General features: G+C 41.2%; 1 protein-coding gene across 1 annotated transcript in view; it reads right to left on the bottom strand.

Annotated features, from left to right (window-relative positions):
* Window positions 1–17615, bottom strand: part of LOC114913330 (gibberellin-regulated protein 5-like) — a 31912-nt gene extending 14297 nt beyond the window's left edge. Inside the window, exon 1 of the mRNA XM_029262008.1 lies at window positions 17466–17615. Coding sequence (XP_029117841.1) covers window positions 17466–17615 — 150 coding nt within the window. The remainder of the gene's footprint in view (window positions 1–17465) is intronic.
* Between the last annotated feature and the right edge of the window lie 2393 nt (window positions 17616–20008).

A 20008-nucleotide genomic window follows, 5' to 3' on the forward strand; every position in this document is an offset into this window, starting at 1 on the left:
TTGGACTCAATATTTATGAGAGGTTTAATTAGTGATTTAATCACTAATTAACTCCAATTTGATTGAGTAATTATTTTTGGATCAAGTCCAATTGAATTGGATTCAGTTTGGATTGACCCGATTAGGTTAAATGTTGACCTAATCGCTAAGGTGGTTTAGTCCCTGATTTGATCAGGGGTTAGGTTTAGTTAATTTATGATTTGATTAGAATTTTATTAAGCCTAATTAAGCCTAATTATGTTGGGTTTAATTTGTTCTAATTGTGCTCAACCTATTTTAAACTAGGTTGGCTCAATTTGAATCAAACCACCTTGTTTTAAATTCCTGCGTCACCCAACTTCCTTGCACCCATTTGAATTCACGAGAAGAAACTTCTCGTGAAAATTTTCTCACATAAAACCCTTCCCCACATCCTCATTTGTGCGCCATATGGATGGATAAATTAATTAGTTAGCCATTCAATTCAAGCATGTTTGAATTTGAATGGATACTTATCACTTGCCCTTTCATCCTTATCCATTTTGTGCGCCACATTACTTACACGAGAAAAGGTTTCTCATGAACTTTTCCACGCACAAAGAGCCACGCCCCTTCTCTTCTCACGCCCAAAAGGATAGGGATAAGTTGGTTTTCGTTTGAATTCAAATTTGATTTGAATTCAAATGTGTAACCTCTTGTCTTTATCCTTCACGCGGATAAGACACGTTTGACGTTGTTTTAAAAGAGGAGAAAGGTGGGACGTGCGTAAAAAAATTAGGAGAGAAACTTTGGGGCGTGAGGAAGGCTTCTGCGCAAGGTGAAGGTCCAAAACCTTCCGAGAGAAAAAGAAAGAAAGAGAAAAAATTGGGCGCAGGGTTTTTGGTGTGTACCCTAGGGTTTCTACCTAGGGTTCGGGAAGTGAGATTGGTGTGCCACGAGTGTCGTGAGTCCACCAAATTTCAGAGAGAGATCCATCAGCCTCTCAAGTAACTGTGCAGACGATCTGGAGTGTCCGAGAAGTCGGCACACATCGATCGAAGGAGTTCGATCAACATCTGCCATCAAAAGGGTGAATCACGAACTAGCATTCGTGAGGAGCTGATCAGACGGGAGCTTCGTGTGGACGATCCGTAGAGGCCAGACAGTTGGGTGGCTGTGACGTGACGATCAGAGCCTCCGACGGTGATCAGATTGCGGTGATCGACTACCCGCAAAAGGTGATGTGTTCTGAACACAGTACTGTAAAACGTTTACTGATTCAAATTTGAATTTCAAATTTAAATGCATGCTGTTGTATCATATTTAGATCCTAGTGTAGGGTTAATTAGTATTAATTAATGATATTAATTAATAATTTCACTGTAAAATAGTAATTTTGAAAAAGTTTTAAAATTACCATTTTGCCCCTGCACTAAATTTTCGCTTCAATTGGTATCAGAGCAGGTTCTAGAATATGATATACATATGCATGCGTAGATTAAGGTGTAATCTATAAGTTTAAATTTGAAATTCAAAATTCAAAATTCGAAATTCAAAAACATTTGAAATTTGAAATTTGAAATTTGTTAGAAGTTTCAAATTTGAAATTCAAAATTTGAAATTTGGTTGAAATCTCAAATTTGAAATTTGAAATTCGAAATTTGAAATTTGAAATTCAAAATTCAAAATTTGAAATTTAAAATTTGGTTGAAATCTCAAATTTGAAATTTGAAATTTGAAATTCGAAATTTGAAATTCAAAATTCAAAATTTAAAATTCAAAGATTGAAAATTCGAAATTTGAAATTTGGTTGAAATCTCAAATTTGAAATTTAAAATTTGAAATTTGAAATTTGAAATTTGAAATTCAAATTTAAATTTTGAAATTTGTATATTTAGATATACTTGATCCAAGTAGCAAGTAATCTAATTGGGTTGGTTGCCATGGCCGTCCGGTCATAGGAGAAAAGTAGGGTTTAAAGGCCCTCTCTTCCCATTCGATGGGGTCTCCTATGGCGGTAGGGGTGCCGATGCAATTATATCCCATGCCGATGAAGCAGCGAAAGGACTTAATTAAGAAATTTATCATGAATATGTTAGATTAGATCTAAAAGAAAATTTATGATTTATTTTGAGTTATTTTCTGTTATGAAATGAGCAATAGAATTGCTGTTTATGAAATGTGCTGACCCGTTTGTGAAATGAGTTAACACATTTGGTGAACAGAAAAATAAAATCTTTCAAATTTGAAAATTATTTTCGAAATGCCAAACCCTGACCCATCAGCCCAAGTACTTAATTAAAAGAATTAAGTGTTGTCTAGTAGGTCTAGAATTGTGAATTAAGACCTAAGACAATTGCATAAACTTTTGGGTCAATGGGTTAGATGAATTAGGTCCATAATTGGGTTAGACCTAAGGTTAGTTTAAAAAATGGACGAATTGGAGTAATTGGTCAAATCTAATCAAAAGTTGAATTAGATTAGGTCAAGGATACTCTAGACTCAACTTTAATAGTTGTAGTTGAATGGGTCCATGTCTTTAACTAGACCAAGATGGACTTAATTCATGGCTACGCGGTGGAGCTCTATTTACTAAGTTGATCAAAATTAAAACTAATGAACCGGTTGGTGTCTAAGGTAAGTTCGGCAGTTTTGACCAGTGGTTCTTAAGCGGGAGCTACTCGCATTGATTCGATCATTGACGAGTTAATGGCAAATCCCCACCACTGATCTCACTTACCTGGCCAATCTGGTAAGTTAGATTTTGATTAGATCACTTGGTGATTAGAGCTCACCCATGTCATTAGGTAAATCAGTAAGACTGATTTAGGTGCTCCTAATGCCAGCTTTAATTAAATCTTTTTTAATCTGACTTGGTGAAGTCAGTGGGAGGATTGAAATTGGCTGGATGATTTCTTCTCTACTATTCTTTAATAAAATCCTCAAAATTATTAGGTCCCTAAAATGATTAAGTTATAATGATAACTAAGTCATAGCCTCCCATTAAGTAAATGATAATGAGTCCATTAGTTCAATGATCATTGGAGGCCCAAAGGCCTGGTGCTCATTGGCTAATGGAATTATTATTCATAATATGATAATTTGATTGAGTCTTTCTGATGGTGGTTAGGTTGGCCGGCCAAAGTCGGGCCTGATCATTTATTGGTCCGATTCACTAAATTAAGTCATGTTAATGGTTGGACCTAACCAGATCTTTTCAGTGGAGGCCAAAGCCTACTGATTAGGTTCTGGGGCAAAATAAATTACTAGAAGTTGTTTAGAGAAACAACTGGTTAAGAACCTACCCATAGATGCACATGGGTTGACCAACCAAAGTTGGGCTCGTGTGTAGTCTGTGTGGATTCTAGTACCCATTAAGGAATTAAAGTAATTCCTCGAATTAGAGGATGAGGCTACCAGTTCGTAAAAATATTGGAAAAAACTTTAGACTAAAGTCCAAGTCTTTAGTATTAATTTATGTACTAATAGAGGTCTCGTTTTTCTTTAAGCAGCTATGGCCACTACCCTGTCGTTCCGGTCATTATTAGATAATGACAAGCTCATGGGACCCAATTTCGATAGCTGGTATCGAAAATTGAAAATCATCCTTGAGCATGAACGGATCCTTTATGTAGTAACGGATCCAGCACCTGAAGAGCCAGCTCCGAATGCTAGTAAAGCGATCCGAGATACTTACTTGAAGTGGCTCAATGACCGCACCACCGTTCGATGTATTATGCTGGCAGCAATGAATGACGAGTTCAGCCGAAGGTTTGAGAACGCCCAGCCACAGGAGATGCTTCAAATGTTGAACGACTCCTTTGGCATGCCTGACGACGTTGAAAGGCACAAAACTAGTTGTGCTATTTTCAATGCTCGAATGAGGGATGGGGCCTCAGTCACTGATCATGTACTGTATATGATCGAGATGATTGAGCGCCTAAGCAAATTGGGCTTTCCTCTGCACGAGCAGCTCGGTAAGGATGCGATCCTTAATTTTTTGCCCAAGTCCTTCCTCCCATTCCTTACTCATTTTCGAATGACAAAGCCTGCAGTAAACTACCACGGATTGTTGGGGTTGCTGCAGAACTTTGAGAAGGATCACCAACTCCATAAGGAGTCGGTGAATGTAGTGGGAGGGTCTTCTTCTCGTCGTCAACCCTTTGGGAAGGGGAAGAAGAACAAGAAGAAGAAAAATAAGAAGGTGCAATCTCATGCTGAGACAGCAGCACGGGGTCAGACCAAAAAGCGCAAGCATGACCAGAGCCAGGCGGAGTGCTTCTTTTGCAAGAAGCACGGACATTGGAAGAGGAACTGTCCTCAATACATTGCCTCCCTGGATCCGAACAGGCCAAAGAAGAAGCAAGGTAATTATATGATAACTCCTTGCAACTTTTCGATTTGTGATACTACTGCCTGGGTATTGGATACCGGAAGCCCTTATCATATTTGTAATTTGATGCAGGGTCTGCAGGTCAGTAGGAGATTTGATGAAGGCAAGAGGTTCCTGAATGTTGGAGATGGAAGCAAAGTTCCAGTTCTAGCTTTAGGAATCATGAGTCTTGTAATCAATTCTCGTAATGTAATTCTGAGTGAATGTCACTATTGTCCAAGTTTTTTATTAAATATTATTTCTGTAGGCCTTTTGGCCATGTACGGTTATGATTTTTTAATAAAAGAAAATATTTGCAATATCATTTTGAATGGTGTTACAATATTTGTTGGACAATTAAATAATGGAATTTACTTACTATCACAGCCTGTTAATGTGGTTCAAAAATTCGGTAAACGCTCTAGAATAGATAATGTGTCAGAAGTCTACCTTTGGCACTGTAGGCTAGGTCATATCAATAAGAACAGGATAAACAGGTTGGCTCAAGAAGGAATTCTTGAAGTTAGTGATTGTGAATCACTTCCAACCTGTGAGTCCTGTCTTCTTGGAAAGATGACCAAGTCACCTTTTACTGGAAAAGGTGAGCGAGCCAGTGAACTCTTAGGTCTGGTACATTCTGATGTATGTGGACCCATGAGCTCAAGTGCAAGAGGTGGATTTTTCTACTTCATAACCTTCACAGACGACCTATCTAGGTATGGATATGTCTATTTAATGAAGCATAAGTCGGAATCATTTGAAATGTTCAAACTATTCCGAAATGAGGTAGAAAAATAAACTGGGAAGTGTATTAAAACTCTTCGATCTGATCGAGGAGGTGAATACCTTTCCAATGAGTTTCTGACGTATCTAGGGGAGAATGAGATTCTCTCTCAGTGGACTCCTCCTGGAACACCACAGCATAATGGTGTGTCTGAAAGGAGGAATCGGACCCTGTTAGACATGGTTCGATCCATGATGGGGTTTGCTGGTCTGCCGATCTCCCTCTGGGGATATACGCTCGAATCGGCTTGTTACCTTCTAAATAGAGTTCCGAGTAAGTCTGTAGCCAAAACGCCATATGAGATATGAATAGGACGTAAACCAGTACTCTCGCACCTTAGGGTTTGAGGGTGTCCGGCTTATGTTAAACATTTAATTACAGACAAGCTTGGACCTAGGTCTGACAAGTGTAATTTTATAGGGTACCCAAAAGAGACCAAAGGGTATTATTTCTACCTTGCTGATGAGCAAAAGGTGTTTGTCAGCCTTAAGGCAATCTTTTTAGAAAAGGAGTTCCTTAGTGAAGGAACTGTTGCCTCTAAAGTCGAACTTGACGAAGTTCGACAGGTGGAAAAACCGACACATATTACTGAACCTGAACCGGATTTGATTAGATCAGATCCGGAGCCCATTGATTATGCACCCTTAAGGCGGTCTGGTAGAGTACCACATCAACCGGACAGATACTATGGTTTCTTGGTCCGGGATGGTGATCCTATCGAACTTGATGAAAATGATGAGGATCCGATCACCTACATGGATGCAATGCAGAGACCTGACTCTGAGAAATGGCTAGAGGCCATGAAATCCGAAATGGAGTCCATGAAGGTCAACGATGTGTGGACATTGGTTGACACACCCGAAGGAGTAAAACCCATAGGGTGTAAGTGGGTCTTCAAAAGGAAGAGGGGCGCAGATGGAAAGGTGGAGACCTATAAAGCCCGTCTGGTTGCCAAGGGATATCATCAACGTTATGGTATAGACTATGACGAGATGTTTTCTCCTGTGGCAATGCTCAAATCCATTCGGATTATGCTTGCGATAGCTGCCCATCTGGACTATGAAATCTGGCAGATGGATGTGAAGACAGCTTTCCTAAACGGAGAGCTGGACGAAGAGGTGTATATGATACAACCTGAAGGGTTCACATCCACAGATGAGTCTAAGGTGTGCAAGCTACAGAGGTCCATTTATGGACTTAAGCAGGCATCTCGGAGTTGGAACATACGTTTTGATAGGACGATCAAAACGTATGGCTTCGTTAAGAACGGAGAAGAACCCTGCATTTATAAGTGGGCTAATGGTCCAGCAGTAGTATTTCTTGTATTGTATGTGGATGACATTCTCTTAATCGGGAATGATGTCCCTGCATTACAGGGAATAAAGATTTGGCTATCGTCACAGTTCTCCATGAAGGATTTGGGAGAAGCTTCCTACATCCTAGGGATGAGGATCTATAGGGATAGATCCAAAAAGTTGCTTGGCTTATCCCAGTCCACGTACATTGATACTATGCTGAAAAGATTCGGCATGGAAAATTCCAAGAAAGGCTATCTACCGATAGGCCATGGAATTTCTCTCTCGAAGAGGGATTGTCCGACAACACCTCAAGAGAGAGAGCGTATGGGTAGGATTCCATATGCTTCGGCAGTGGGATCTATCATGTACGCCATGACATGTACACGACCAGATGTGGCATACTCACTAGGGGTAGTGAGTAGATACCAATCTGATCCAGGAGAGAATCACTGGAAGGTTGTTAAAACCATCCTGAAGTATTTGAGAAATACTAAGGACCAGTGGCTTATATATGGTGAATCGGACTTGAGACTTATAGGGTTTACAGACTCTAGTTTCCAGTCTGATCGAGATGATAGCAAGAGTGTGTCAGGATTTACTTTTACCCTTAATGGTGGGGCTGTCTGCTGGAAGAGTTCCAAGCAGCACACTGTGGCTGATTCAGTATGCGAGGCGGAGTATATTGCTGCATCAGATGCTGCCAAAGAAGCGGTGTGGCTGAAGAAATTCATCACCGAGCTCGGAGTAGCACCCTCCCTTGTTGGTCCAGTTCTGCTCTACTGCGACAGCTCTGGAGCCATTGCTCAGGCGAAGGAACCAAAGGCACACTAGCAGACGAAGCATATTCTGCGCCGCTACCATCTCATCCGGGAGATCGTGGATCGAGGTGACGTCGACCTTCAGAAGATCGACGGGAAGGAGAACCTGGCCGACCCATTCACTAAAGCCATTGCGGTGAAGGAGTTCAACGACTACAAGTCGAAGATGGGTATTAGATACTGCACCGATAGGCTTTTGGCCAAGTGGGAGATTGTTGGGAATAGTATCCCAAAGTCAATCGTCAGCCTGTTGACGGTTGTGCTCCTTTTGTATTAGTACATGAATTATAAATAAATAAAAATTATTTTGGTAATTTTTCATCACAAATGTTTCATCTTCTAATGAACTCCTGTGTTGTGGTGAAGTCCTTAGGACTATTTAGACTTGACAAAGGAGGATTTGTCGTTTAGTCCTTAAACATGTTCGCGACCAAATGATACGTTGTTACCAAGGACGACAATATTTATCGAGCATAGGTCCTTGTGTGCCATATGGGTTGGTTGTCCTCATAACCAAAGAGTGTGGAGACACTGGTATGGCATACAGGTGAGATGTAATGGTACATCTGCACTGAACGTGACCAACTCCGGAGCTATTTCTGCTGTCAAGATTTGCTCCGATGGGATATGGGTATAAATGTCCCTCCGATCTGAGACCGCCACGGTGACTTGCAAGCAACTCACTGCACTTAGGCACTGGACTACCTGAATTTCTAATTCAGTGACGGAAGGTTGCTGGGTGTAGTCAAGTACTTGACTTGTCGGTGCGTGTGTCAAGAGGAGATTGATCACTCCAGTTTAGGAGCTGTGTACAGTCATGTTTCAATTTAGCAAAACCTTGGCCAGGGTAGTCCTAGTGAGGAGTCACAGGACTAATTGAGTTGAGCACGATTCGGATGATATCATCAGGGTTGACAGTTTAACCCTGAGTCATCCTAAACACAGGGGTCAAAAGGGATGAATTATACGGTAACCATATTCACGTAGGTTCTGAATATTGCGATTGCGATTATTCGACCTATCCGGTCGTCGGGTACCATTGCTAGATGGTCGCTTCGATTAGTACAGAAATTGATTCCTGTGCTACCGGCTTAGGTTCGAACCTGAGGGGTCACACACATTAGAGGTTCCTTTTTGATCTGATGGCTGATTATGAGTCTTATCTATCTGGAACTCTATGATTGAGAATTAGGATTCTCTAATCATGAGTTTCACACATTTTGGGTACCGGGGTCAAAATTTTGAATTTCGAATTTTGAATTTGAAATTTGAACTCTTTGATCAGGGTTTCATATCGATGGTCTCTGATGCCTGATTGCCCATCGGATTTGGACTCAACATTTATGAGAGGTTTAATTAGTAATTTAATCACTAATTAACTCAATTTGATTGAGTAATTATTTTTGGATCAAGTCCAATTGAATTGGATTCAGTTTGGATTGACCCGATTAGGTTAAATGTTGACCTAATCGCTAAGGTGGTTTAGTCCCTGATTTGATCAGGGATTAGGTTTAGTTAATTCCTGATTTGATTAAAATTTTATTAAGCCTAATTAAGCCTAATTATGTTGGGTTTAATTTGGTCTAATTGTGCTCAACCTATTTTAAACTAGGTTGGCTCAATTTGAATCAAACCACCTTGTTTTAAATTCCCTGCGTCACCCAACTTCCTTGCACCCATTTGAATTCACGAGAAGAAACTTCTCATAAAATTTTTCTCACGTAAAACCCTTCCCCACGTCCTCATTTGTGCGCCATATGGATGGATAAATTAATTAGTTAGCCATTCAAATTCAAAGCATGTTTGAATTTGAATGGATAACTTATCACTTGCCCTTTCATCCTTATCCATTTTGTGCGCCACATTACTTACACGAGAAAAGGTTTCTTGTGAAACTTTTTTCACGCACAAAGAGCCACGCCCCTTCTCTTCTCACGCCCAAAAGGATAGGGATAAGTTGGTTTTCGTTTGAATTCAAATTTGATTTGAATTCAAATGTGTAACCTCTTGTCTTTATCCTCTCACGCGGATAAGACACGTTTGACGTTGTTTTAAAAAGAGGAGAAAGGTGGGACGTGCGTAGAAAAATTAGGAGAGAAACTTTGGGGCGTGAGGAAGGCTTCTGCGCAAGGTGAAGGTCCAAAACCTTCCGAGAGAAAAAGAAAGAAAAGAGAGAAAATTGGGCGCAGGGTTTTTGGTGTGTACCCTAGGGTTTCTACCTAGGGTTTGGGAAGTGAGATTGGTGTGCCACGAGTGTCGTGAGTCCACCAAATTTCAGAGAGAGATCCATCAGCCTCTCAAGTAACTGTGCAGATGATCCAGAGCATCCTAGAAGTCGGCACACATCGATCGAAGGAGTTCGATCAACATCTGCCATCAAAAGGGTGAAATCACGAACTAGCATTCGTGAGGAGCTGATCAGACGGGAGCTTCGTGTGGACGATCCGCAGAGGCCAGACAGTTGGGTGGCTGCGACGTGATGATCAGAGCCCTCCGACGGTGATCAGATTGCGGTGATCGACTACCCGCAAAAGGTGATGTGTTCTGAACACAGTACTGTAAAACGTTTACTGATTCAAATTTGAATTTCAAATTTAAATGCATGCTGTTGTATCATATTTAGATCCTAGTGTAGGGTTAATTAGTATTAATTAATGAGATTAATTAATAATTCTGCTGTAAAATAGTAATTTTGAAAAAGTTTTAAAATTATCATTTTGCCCCTGCACTAAATTTTTGCTTCAATAAGATCCTACGATTCGATGGCTAAATCCATACCATCTGTGGTCCATATAAATAGACAATTCATTTGGTCAATTTTTTTATCATTCAACCATTAGTCATTCTTTTGTTGTTGTTATTGTCGGAGTTGATTCCTGATTTTGCAGCGATGAGGCCATCGTACTCATCTATTAAGTTGACGGTAAAGAGAAGGATGAATTCTTCAAGCGGGGAGTCCTCGTTAAAGAGATCAAAGAGTTTCTGATCCGGGCTTCCCACTTCTATTTTGATGTGATCCCCAGGAGCATCGGATGTAGACCTGATAGGGACCAAGGATGAGATGGTAGCCATTGGATTGCCATAGTCTGTTGCTCGAACAACCTCATAGTTGCCTCAGGCTCCTTCTCCTCCATCAATCCAAACCTAGCCTCCCCTCAGAAAGTCGAACGGGTTGGCAAGGCCCGGGGTGGACCCTGTCTTGCCCAAGGATGAAGAAAAATTTGCCGGCATTGTAGAGTCGGTGCGAAGGGATACATCCACTCTCCAAAACCACCAACTTGCCAGGAAGCTGATGGAGTCGATTCTGCTACTGATGGATCTGCTGGAGAGGGGGTCTCGCCCCTCGGATGAGGTTGTAAGGGCTTTCTATATTGATCTTTTCGAGATGAGTTCCTGATTCTCACACTTCCTCTTGACTTTTGATTGTGGCTTTCTAACTCTTATCTTTTTATGCAACTGATGCATGACATCACTGTCCTCGACTAAAAGCTTCAGGCATCCATAGCCCGATCGAGGATGGTGGAGGACGTGAGGCAAGCCATTGCGGTGGCCAAAGAGGGGCTAAGGATTGGTTGAAGGACACTAAAGCTATTATTGAGGAGAAGAAGGCAAAATTCATCACCGAGGCTAGACTCCAAAGTATCTGAGAGTACAAGACTTCAACGAAGTTCGAGATTGAGGTCATTGAGTGTTCATTGATTGCCTATATATACAGCTTTCAAGACTGCAGGGCACATCTACAACGGATGGTCCCCAAGCTAGCCTTGAGGCATCTTGCCTCGGGAACAGTGATGAGGAGGTTAGATCTAGTATTCTTACCAGATGAGAATGAGGACGAGGACGAGAATGAGTCTACCTCACCCAAGCCTACTCTAATCGAGACCCCAGCTTTTGTCATCGAGGATGCTACCAAAGTCACTCCACCTATGCCTGGAGAGTAGGTTTTTTCTTTTTTTTTTGTCATTTGCTTTTTGAACCTTTGTAATGAACCTACAATATATCTTTTAATTTTTCAAATGAAATTAAGTTCATTGTTACCTCCCAACATTTGCATAGACTAGCTCTAATTCGAAATCTTTATTAGCTTTTTATAGGGTCGGGATCCTTGGCCTAGACCATACTTTTAAGCCTTAGTATTGGATGTCATGTTACTGATGGTCAATACAAAGTCATCTTATGGTAGTTTTCATCAAGTTATTGTCATTGGTTCCAAATGGCCGTGCGGGATCTTCAGAGGATTATCCCCCCTTTATTGTCGCTATCATGGTCTCTGTTTCAACTTGCCCATGGGCAAGGAGCGCGAAGTAGCCAAGCAAAGTCTTCAGAGACTTAGCCCCTTCTTTATTGCTATCGTGGCCTCCGCTTCAACTCATCCATGGATAAGGAGCACCAAGTGGCCAAATAGGATCTCTAGAGGATTAGCCCCTTCATTATCATTATTGTGGTCTCCACTTCAACTCACCCATAAGCAAGGTGGCCAGGTGGAGTCTCCAAAAGATTACCCCTCTGTAGTTACCATCGGTAGCTTCAAGTAGCTATATGGAATTTTCAGAGGGTTAGTCCTATCACCGTCATTGTCATGGCCTCCACTTTGACTCGCTTGAGGGCAAGAAGCATTAGGTAGCCAAGTGGGGTCTCTAAAGGGTTAGCTCATTTGTAGTAATCATCGGTGGCTCCAAGTGACTGCATAGGGTCCTCAGAGGGTTAGCCCCTTCACCATCATTATCGTGGTCTATGCTTCGACTTGTCCATGGATAAGGAGCACCAGATGGCCTAATGAGGGAAGGCATCAGCTCGAGTGTCTCTAATCTTTGTGTTCGTTAGGCCCCCAAATTTTTTGAGGCCTCAAAGAACTTCTTTGTAGTTCTGCTAATATCGAGCCATCTTCGGTCCTTAAGCCTTAAAAGATTCAAGGCTTCGTCTACATACAAGGTCCAGTAAGGGATCCTAGCTCCCTTGATTGACTCTAGGGTCGATCCTTTGTTGGATCATTACGAAACCCTAAAACTTTTTTAAGATCATGTCAAAGGCATATTTATTGGGATTGAGCCTTATTTGATTTTGCTTCAGCTCAACACACACTTCTCCTAGATTGTCAGGTGATTTCATCCTTCAAAGAGCATTATAAAACAAGATATTAGCCAGACTTCTATTATGAACTAAATTCTTTTTACATCGTGGCTTGCTATCATCAGGGATATAATGAAAGTGCCACTAGAGGACCATGCTCTCCTTGAGAATTATTATCACAAAAAAAAATAATGCCCCTCAAACACCGTCTCTCTTCTTCCTAAATTTATAGTCTTCTGCCCTCCTACCATCGGTGAAGCTAGAAATTGTGTTGATGACCCTAGCCATCGGTCGGTTATGATTGTTCTTCTTGTCAAGTTGGTGCTAGCATAGCACCTCAGACATTCGATTCTACTACTGTCGAATGTATTTATGGAGGTAGTCTTTGGATCAGGCCTCGATCTCATCCATGAGCTGAAAAAATTTCTCGGTATCGTGGCCGTGGCCATGGCCACTATGGAAGCAGCAATACTTTCTCTTGTTCCTTCTATCCAAAGGAGCCTACATTGGCTTGGGCCGTTGTAGATACTTCTAGCCCTCAATCTTCATCAGGATTTGGGATCGAGAGGTGGATAGAGGGGTATAGTTGTCAAACCATTGAGGTGGGCTCTTTGGTCTGTAGCTCTTCGATGGTTAAGAGAATTCCCCTTTGGCTTGGGCGATCTAAGAATCTTTCTGACCCCGCTTTTTATTGGACGGGCTCTTTCCTTCCACCTATCTATGCACCACTCGAGCTTCTTCCATCTGGACATATTTGCGGGCTCGAGACAGCAGATTAGCATAGTCCCTTGAAAAGGTCTCATCGATGGAGAGGATGAGATGCTAATTTCACAATCCTCATTTGACCGTCGACATTGTCACTGACTCATCGAGGTTGTGCATCTTTAGCTTGGTGGTATTAAAGCATGCAATATAGTTACACAGCGACTTGCCCTCCTCTTGCTAGATAGAGAAGAGGCTATTGAAATTTCTCGACTAAACTCGATTATTGTCAAAATAGATAACAAATAATCTATCGAGCTTTTTAAATAAGTAGATGGATCTGGATTAGAGTCCTAAATACTACATCCATACTGACTTCCTGAGGATGATAGGAAAGGTGAGGCAAAGGAGAGCATCTGAAGTGCACTGTAGCATCATGAGGATCCTGTAACCCTCCAAATAGTTGAAAAGATCCAAGGAGCTATCATACGGCTCCAGAAGGTACCTTAAACTGGCTTAGAATTGGTTCTCTCAAAATGATTTGCAAGAAAGGATGTTGGAAGTTGAAGTTGAGGCCATCATTATTCCGATGAGGCCCACTCTGGACTCCACCAAGGAACCACTTAATATCTTGAACTTTTTTCTTGAGCTCCTCCTCCCACCATAATTTTTTGGGCCTAGGAGAATAGCCTAGAGTCGAATCTCCTCTGAAGAAGATCATCATTACTGGTCCTTTTTCCTTAAGCTCCAATAGGAGGATGATCAAAGTGAAGAAGTGGGAGCAAAGTGAAAACACCATTAGAAGGCAGGCTTAGGGCTCTAGGGGTGAGACCATCGGCTGCATCGAGAGGGAGCTGCCTGGGGGGTTGGCTCTGGGCATTGCTGTTGCTGCTCTACCACCTGCTAGAGTTGTTGCATAGCATCAATCAGCATCTGAATCTGTTGAGTCAGAGCATCGAGGGGTTGTAGATCCATCATAATAGGAGGTTGCACTATGATGAACCCTTGAGCAGCATTGCTCTGACTGTGACGGATAGAATGTCAGTGAGAGGCGATGGAATTGTGGGCTCTCATTTGCATTATATACTTTCCTCTTAAAATGGGCTTAGGACCCTTCCTCTAGCACCATCTGTTGCCGTGAGAGTCTGATCAGGTATCGATGTGGCTAGAGTTGGAAGCCATTCAGGATCCAAAATATCGAACAAAATTTGCAAGAAAAGCCCACACCATCATGGGTGTTTTGATGGAGGATCTTCTGATGTCTAAGTTAGTCAGAGCTCAGGAATAGTAGAGAAAAAGATAGCAGAGCGGAGAGAAAGAGACTTTTTTTTTTTGGGAGTTCTCTCTTCCAAAATCATTCTTTACTTAAGGGTCTCTCTCATACCTCTTTTATATAGAGATCGAGTCATAGGCTGCTAGTTGAAATCTGTAGATTACTAGACCTAATTCTTTACACCATTGAGCCATGTTCTGACAGTTTGTTGGGAAGAAAAATCCATCCACTAACCTTCAGATCAAGATTGTTAGTCATGGATGTCCATTGCAGACTTCATCCAGGGGGCTACTTGAGTTGGCGATTTGGAAAGGGCACTGGATCGAGATCTTGGGCCCACGCCCGATGTGATTTCACCAAATTGCTTTGAACACACCCCAAGGAGAGGGATGGTCTTAGTCAATAGGTTATCTCACAACATTATTCATATCTCTCTTGGCCAACTTGATAATGTAAACATCTTGATAGCCCCTTTCCATCTCTCTCCCGAGCACATAAATGCATGCATGTGCTTCTGTCCCAATAGCCAAGTCTTTTAATAATTTTCATCTATCTAATGGGAAAAAACACCATTAAAACAAGTTCACTAACAAATTTCTACATAACTTTACTATTGAGTTGTGCGAGCTGTCCACAATATTTAAACTTTACAATTGGCATGTATTGGTGTACAATATATATTGTTAAATTGCGTAATATTTTTGCTAAATGTGGGAAAGACTCGTTGTTGCACTACGCACTTTTCTCAAAAGCATAACAAAAAAATGTAATACAGATTTTCCAATACTTGCATTTTTTTTTACTTTTTAATCTATCTTCATGCATCATACATAAGCCAAACTCGGTCTTGTGCAATGTATGCTTTAAGGAAAACATGCATCTTAGAGGGTCATTAAATGGTGTTTAAAATTTTTTCTCGAGTTGAAACAAGTCTTGGGAAAAGATATATCGTGTGCATAATTATGCACTTAATGAATGTGATCCCCCTTTTTGATAAAAATGCTCTCATTCTAACAAGTAGCTCTTCTTGTTTCTCTCTCTTAATGTTAAACTAATTAAATATATTTTAATTTAAAAATGGAGTTTCTATAAATTCCTTGTAAAGGACAAGATGAAAATGAATAACTACCGGTGGGAGCTCAAGACCATGAACAAAGGCTTGGTTTGTTTGCTTTATAATAATAGAGATGGACAGTCTACATTTCTCAATACGATCAACTGTGCATTTTTATGTTAATATTGGATACTTATTTCAATTCCACAATTTCTATATAGATTTTCCAATACACTAACAAGGAAAAGAATAAGAAATATGGAAAAGACAATGTCATTTCTGGGGACAGAGGTTTTTATTAATGTCTACGCAATTATATTTCGGTGGACCAAGTAGCTCACCGATGAAATCGCAAAACTGTTCATTTTTTGTTCAAGATCCTTTTAATTCGCTAAGTTGTTCGCAAATATGAAAATATGGGTTTAGTTCTGCAAATTTCCTACATGTAATGATAGTAACAAGATAATAGATATTTTAATTTTTTCAAAGAAAAGTATAATAAATATATAATATAATAGATATATAAAAAGTGATGGAACTAGGGAACAAGTATCTCTAGGGAAGACCCCTGTAAATGGAATCTAAGCCACACGTCATCCTTTAATGATGGGCTCCATAACATAACTAATGCACGACCCATATATTAGAAAACGATTTAGACTCTGACTATTTTCTCTAGGACAGTTGGTGGATGGAAAATGATGTTGTCTGCTTAGATTTGACACCTCTTTACGTTTGCAATCATGTTGTACATGTACAATAATATTTCATTGGAATGTCAAATCTTATCCTGTGACAATCGCCATCACACAACTATTAACAAATGCACATCGTTTGTGACAATTCCAAGGGAGGGAGACCCACCATCCAGAATTCCAATCTAAAATTTTCATTTCCATGCAGAGAAGGTAACCGTTGTTGCTGGATAGTGCATGTTGAGAAGGAAAAGGCTTTCATGTTGTGCAAGTCTGCAAGTCGTGTGCTTAGCTTAGGATCGGAGCCGGATCATGCCACATTTTTATCCGACCTCAATCTATAATATTTATTTATATTTTAGATCGGATTTAGGTTCAAAAAGATCTTAAAATTTAAGATTCGAGTCCAGATTGAATCCAATTAGACCCGCCCGAGCCAAGGCTCAACCCGAACCCCCTCTCTTTATTTCTCTCTTTTTCTTCTCTCTCTCTCAAAACTTCCATAGGCCCCTCTCTCTTTCAAGTCGCTGGCCCGCTCTTCCCTTCCTCTATTTCTTCTAACATGGTGTGACTACATAGATCGGGATCACTGTTGAAGCGATGAGGAGGACGACTGTGAAGATGTTGGACATGACAGTGTCGTGGTCGCTGGTGAAGTTGTAGGTGAGGAGATAGACCGTGATGGCCACCATTATCATGTTTATTTTTTGAAAGTACCTAGTATTGGTCTCATCCTCCATCATTGCCACACCTGCGGAACTCACAAAGAAAGAACATAGCGGCGGTGCAAATAGTAGTGGTGCCGACAGCGGCAGGGACAATGATGACTATGAAAAGGAAAGTGGTCGGATCATCGTCGAAGATGGTGGATAAGAGGTCCATGATGATGGAGGTGCTCAGACTTGGCAATCTGGCGGTTCCTCCTCCTCGAGTGGGAGTTGCTTGTACAGGATGTTGGTCAATGAAGCGATGATGATTAGGGATGGAAATTTTTTCTAATTCGTCGAGCATCTGACCTGACCCGACTCGACCCGATCCGACCCGATCCGAATGGGACGAGGTTTATCCGACCCGATTAAAATCTGGCATGGATATGGATTTTAAAAAAAATCTAAATAGATTTGGGTCAGGTATAAATAGTAAAATGCCCTACCTCGAACCCGACTCGATACTATCAAAGGCTTAAGCCCACTGCTAGGGGTGGCAATCGGGTCGGGTCGGGTCTAAATGGATCGGTTCAGACACGGGTCGGATCAAAAAACTCTGAATCCGAACCTGACCTATTTATTTAAACAGATGAGATTTAAAACCTAAACTCGATCTACTTAATAACCAGGTCACTCAATCCAATCTGTTTACAATCCATTTATAATCCTTAAAAAAAAATAAAATCTAATCCATTTATAACCCATTTAAAAGATAAAAAAAATTAAAAACCTACTCTCTTCTCTGTGGCTCTACCCTCGTCGGCCGTCACATCTCTGCCTAGCCGCCCCTCTGCCTTGGCCATGCTCTCGCCCCTCCTCCTGACCGGAGCTCTCGGCTGCCTCCCGGCCTTTGGCTCCACCCTTGAAGTAGTTGTACGAGTCATCGTCAGAGGAGGTGTCGAGGAAGGTGGTGACCCACTTACGAGAGTGCTGTAGAACCAGAAGATGGCGGTGATGAAGATGATGTCGACGACGGTGAGTCAGAAGGTGAGGCTCTCCATGCAGCCGTCGAGGTAGAGGATATCACTAGAGACGGTGCCAACGATGCCGCCGAGGATGAGCTCGACATGCCATGGGAGAAGGAGCGCATGGGTGCGAGAGAGGTGCAGGCATCGTGAGGGCAAGCAGCAAGGGTGACGAGTGTCGATGAGAAGTAGCCGATGAGGCTGATGCCCTGGTTGTTCTGGAGGCCGATGAAGGCAAAAGGAGTCCAATACGGATGGAGGAAGAGATGCGGACCGGGTGTGGGATGAGTTTGATCTGAGGCTAGGGTTTTTGGATGCTTCGAGACCACCATTGGGAAGTGGAAATGAAGGAGGTGAGGTGATATTAATCGAAGGGGTAGCATGGGCTACGTGGTACATTATCAACCGTGGGATTTGACGCTGTCCAACATGGAGGCAGGGGCCATAGCCGCACGAGCTCATTCGCAAAGAGAAAAAATGCAATGCGCGCCGTAGCGAGTCTCATTAATCAATTTGGCCCAACCTAATTTGATCCAACGCAAAACTTATACGGGTTAAGCAGGCTTAATATGTGAAATCTAAACCTAATTCGATTATTAAACAGGTTAAATGGATTGATCTGTTTACAATCTGAACCTGTTTAATCTAAATCCAAACCTATTTAAGATGGGTCGAACACGGATCGGATTGGTGGGTCGGATCAATTTTTGCCAACCCTATCCACTGCCCCCTAAGGCCCTAACCCAGTAACCCCCCATGACCACAAGCCATTTTTCATTTTTGATCATTTCCTAACCCACTCGGCAAACCACCCCTTGCCAACCACCCCCATGCCTCTTTTCCTCCCTTCGTCCCCATTCCTCCCCATCTCCCATCCATCCGATGCAGCAATGCTTTGAGGAATGAGAATCATCACTTTGATCGATGCTATGCTTCTATCTATCTTTGTGCTTCTATCCGATGCCTTACTGGTCGATCCCTTTATGTGCAAGCTTTTACTCCTTCATCTAATCATCTCTCCTTAGGATGCAATTTTTCGATCCGATTCGAGGGAAGATACCTAACCCGACCTAATTCGAGCCCTCATCTTATTCGATCCGACCCAACTCCAGATAGATATGGGGTAGGTAGAGATATGAATTTTTTAATGACGGGATGGATAGAACATTAATTGATTCGACCCATATCCGACCTCTTGCTGCCCCAAACGATGATGATCATCGGGCTGGCAGCAAAAAAGGCACCGAAATTGTTCTCTCCGACCACCTGCCCCTGACCTTCGATGAGGAAGATGGTGAGGCTGTTGTCCCTCGAGGGAGCCAGGGGAGGGAGGAAGAAGCCGAAAAGGGACAGGATCTCGAAGCAGTCATGGAGGCTGCCGATGAGGCTTTGTCCCAATTTGAGGAAATGAAGAAGAAAATGCAAAGAAAAAAATGAAATGGGCTCGGGCATGTAGTCCGGCTTGGGCTCAAGCTTGCAGTCAGGGTCGGATCGAGCCAATGATAGGCCGCTCAAAAATGAAATGACCTCTATATCTAAGGCCAAATCCAATTTAATTTTGTCTAGCCCAAAGCCCGACCCATAGTCGGGCCGACTTGAAGCCCATCAGGGCTATTTAAGCCCATTTCCAACCTCGCACTCACATTAATAGAAAAAATGTGGCTCTAATCACATGTAAATATGTTTTGTTTTATGTGCAATTATAGTGTTAATTTAAAGCTATTATTCATATAATGTCTTTAGAATGGCATATAACATATAAAATGACTATTATTTAGAAATTGCTTCTAAGCAATAATATGCAAACACAAATATTAAGTGAAGTGCATCCAGACCATATCCATAACTACATTCTTAATATTGTTTTATGAAATCTTCTTTCAGATCTTCAAGATATGCATATATTATATAATATTCTAAATATACCTTTTCATTTCATCCAACCAACTCTTTTGTGTTATATATATATATATATATATATATATATATATATATATATATATATATATATATATATATATATATATATATATATTCATCCGTATTGTTCACTACTAACTCCCATAGATAGAGCATGATATTACTAAATAAAAGTTCAAACTCGCAAGGTATCTTTATCTATGGCATGGTATCCATGATATATATATATATATATATTCATCCGTATTGTTCACTACTAACTCCCATAGATAGAGCATGATATTACTAAATAAAAGTTCAAACTCGCAAGGTATCTTTATCTATGGCATGGTATCCAAGACACAAATATATAATTTAAGTATTTTATATTTTTCTAAAATTTTAAATAATAT

The sequence above is a fragment of the Elaeis guineensis genome, chromosome 1 (genome assembly GCF_000442705.2).
Source record: "Elaeis guineensis isolate ETL-2024a chromosome 1, EG11, whole genome shotgun sequence".
Classification (NCBI taxonomy): Eukaryota; Viridiplantae; Streptophyta; class Magnoliopsida; order Arecales; family Arecaceae; genus Elaeis; species Elaeis guineensis.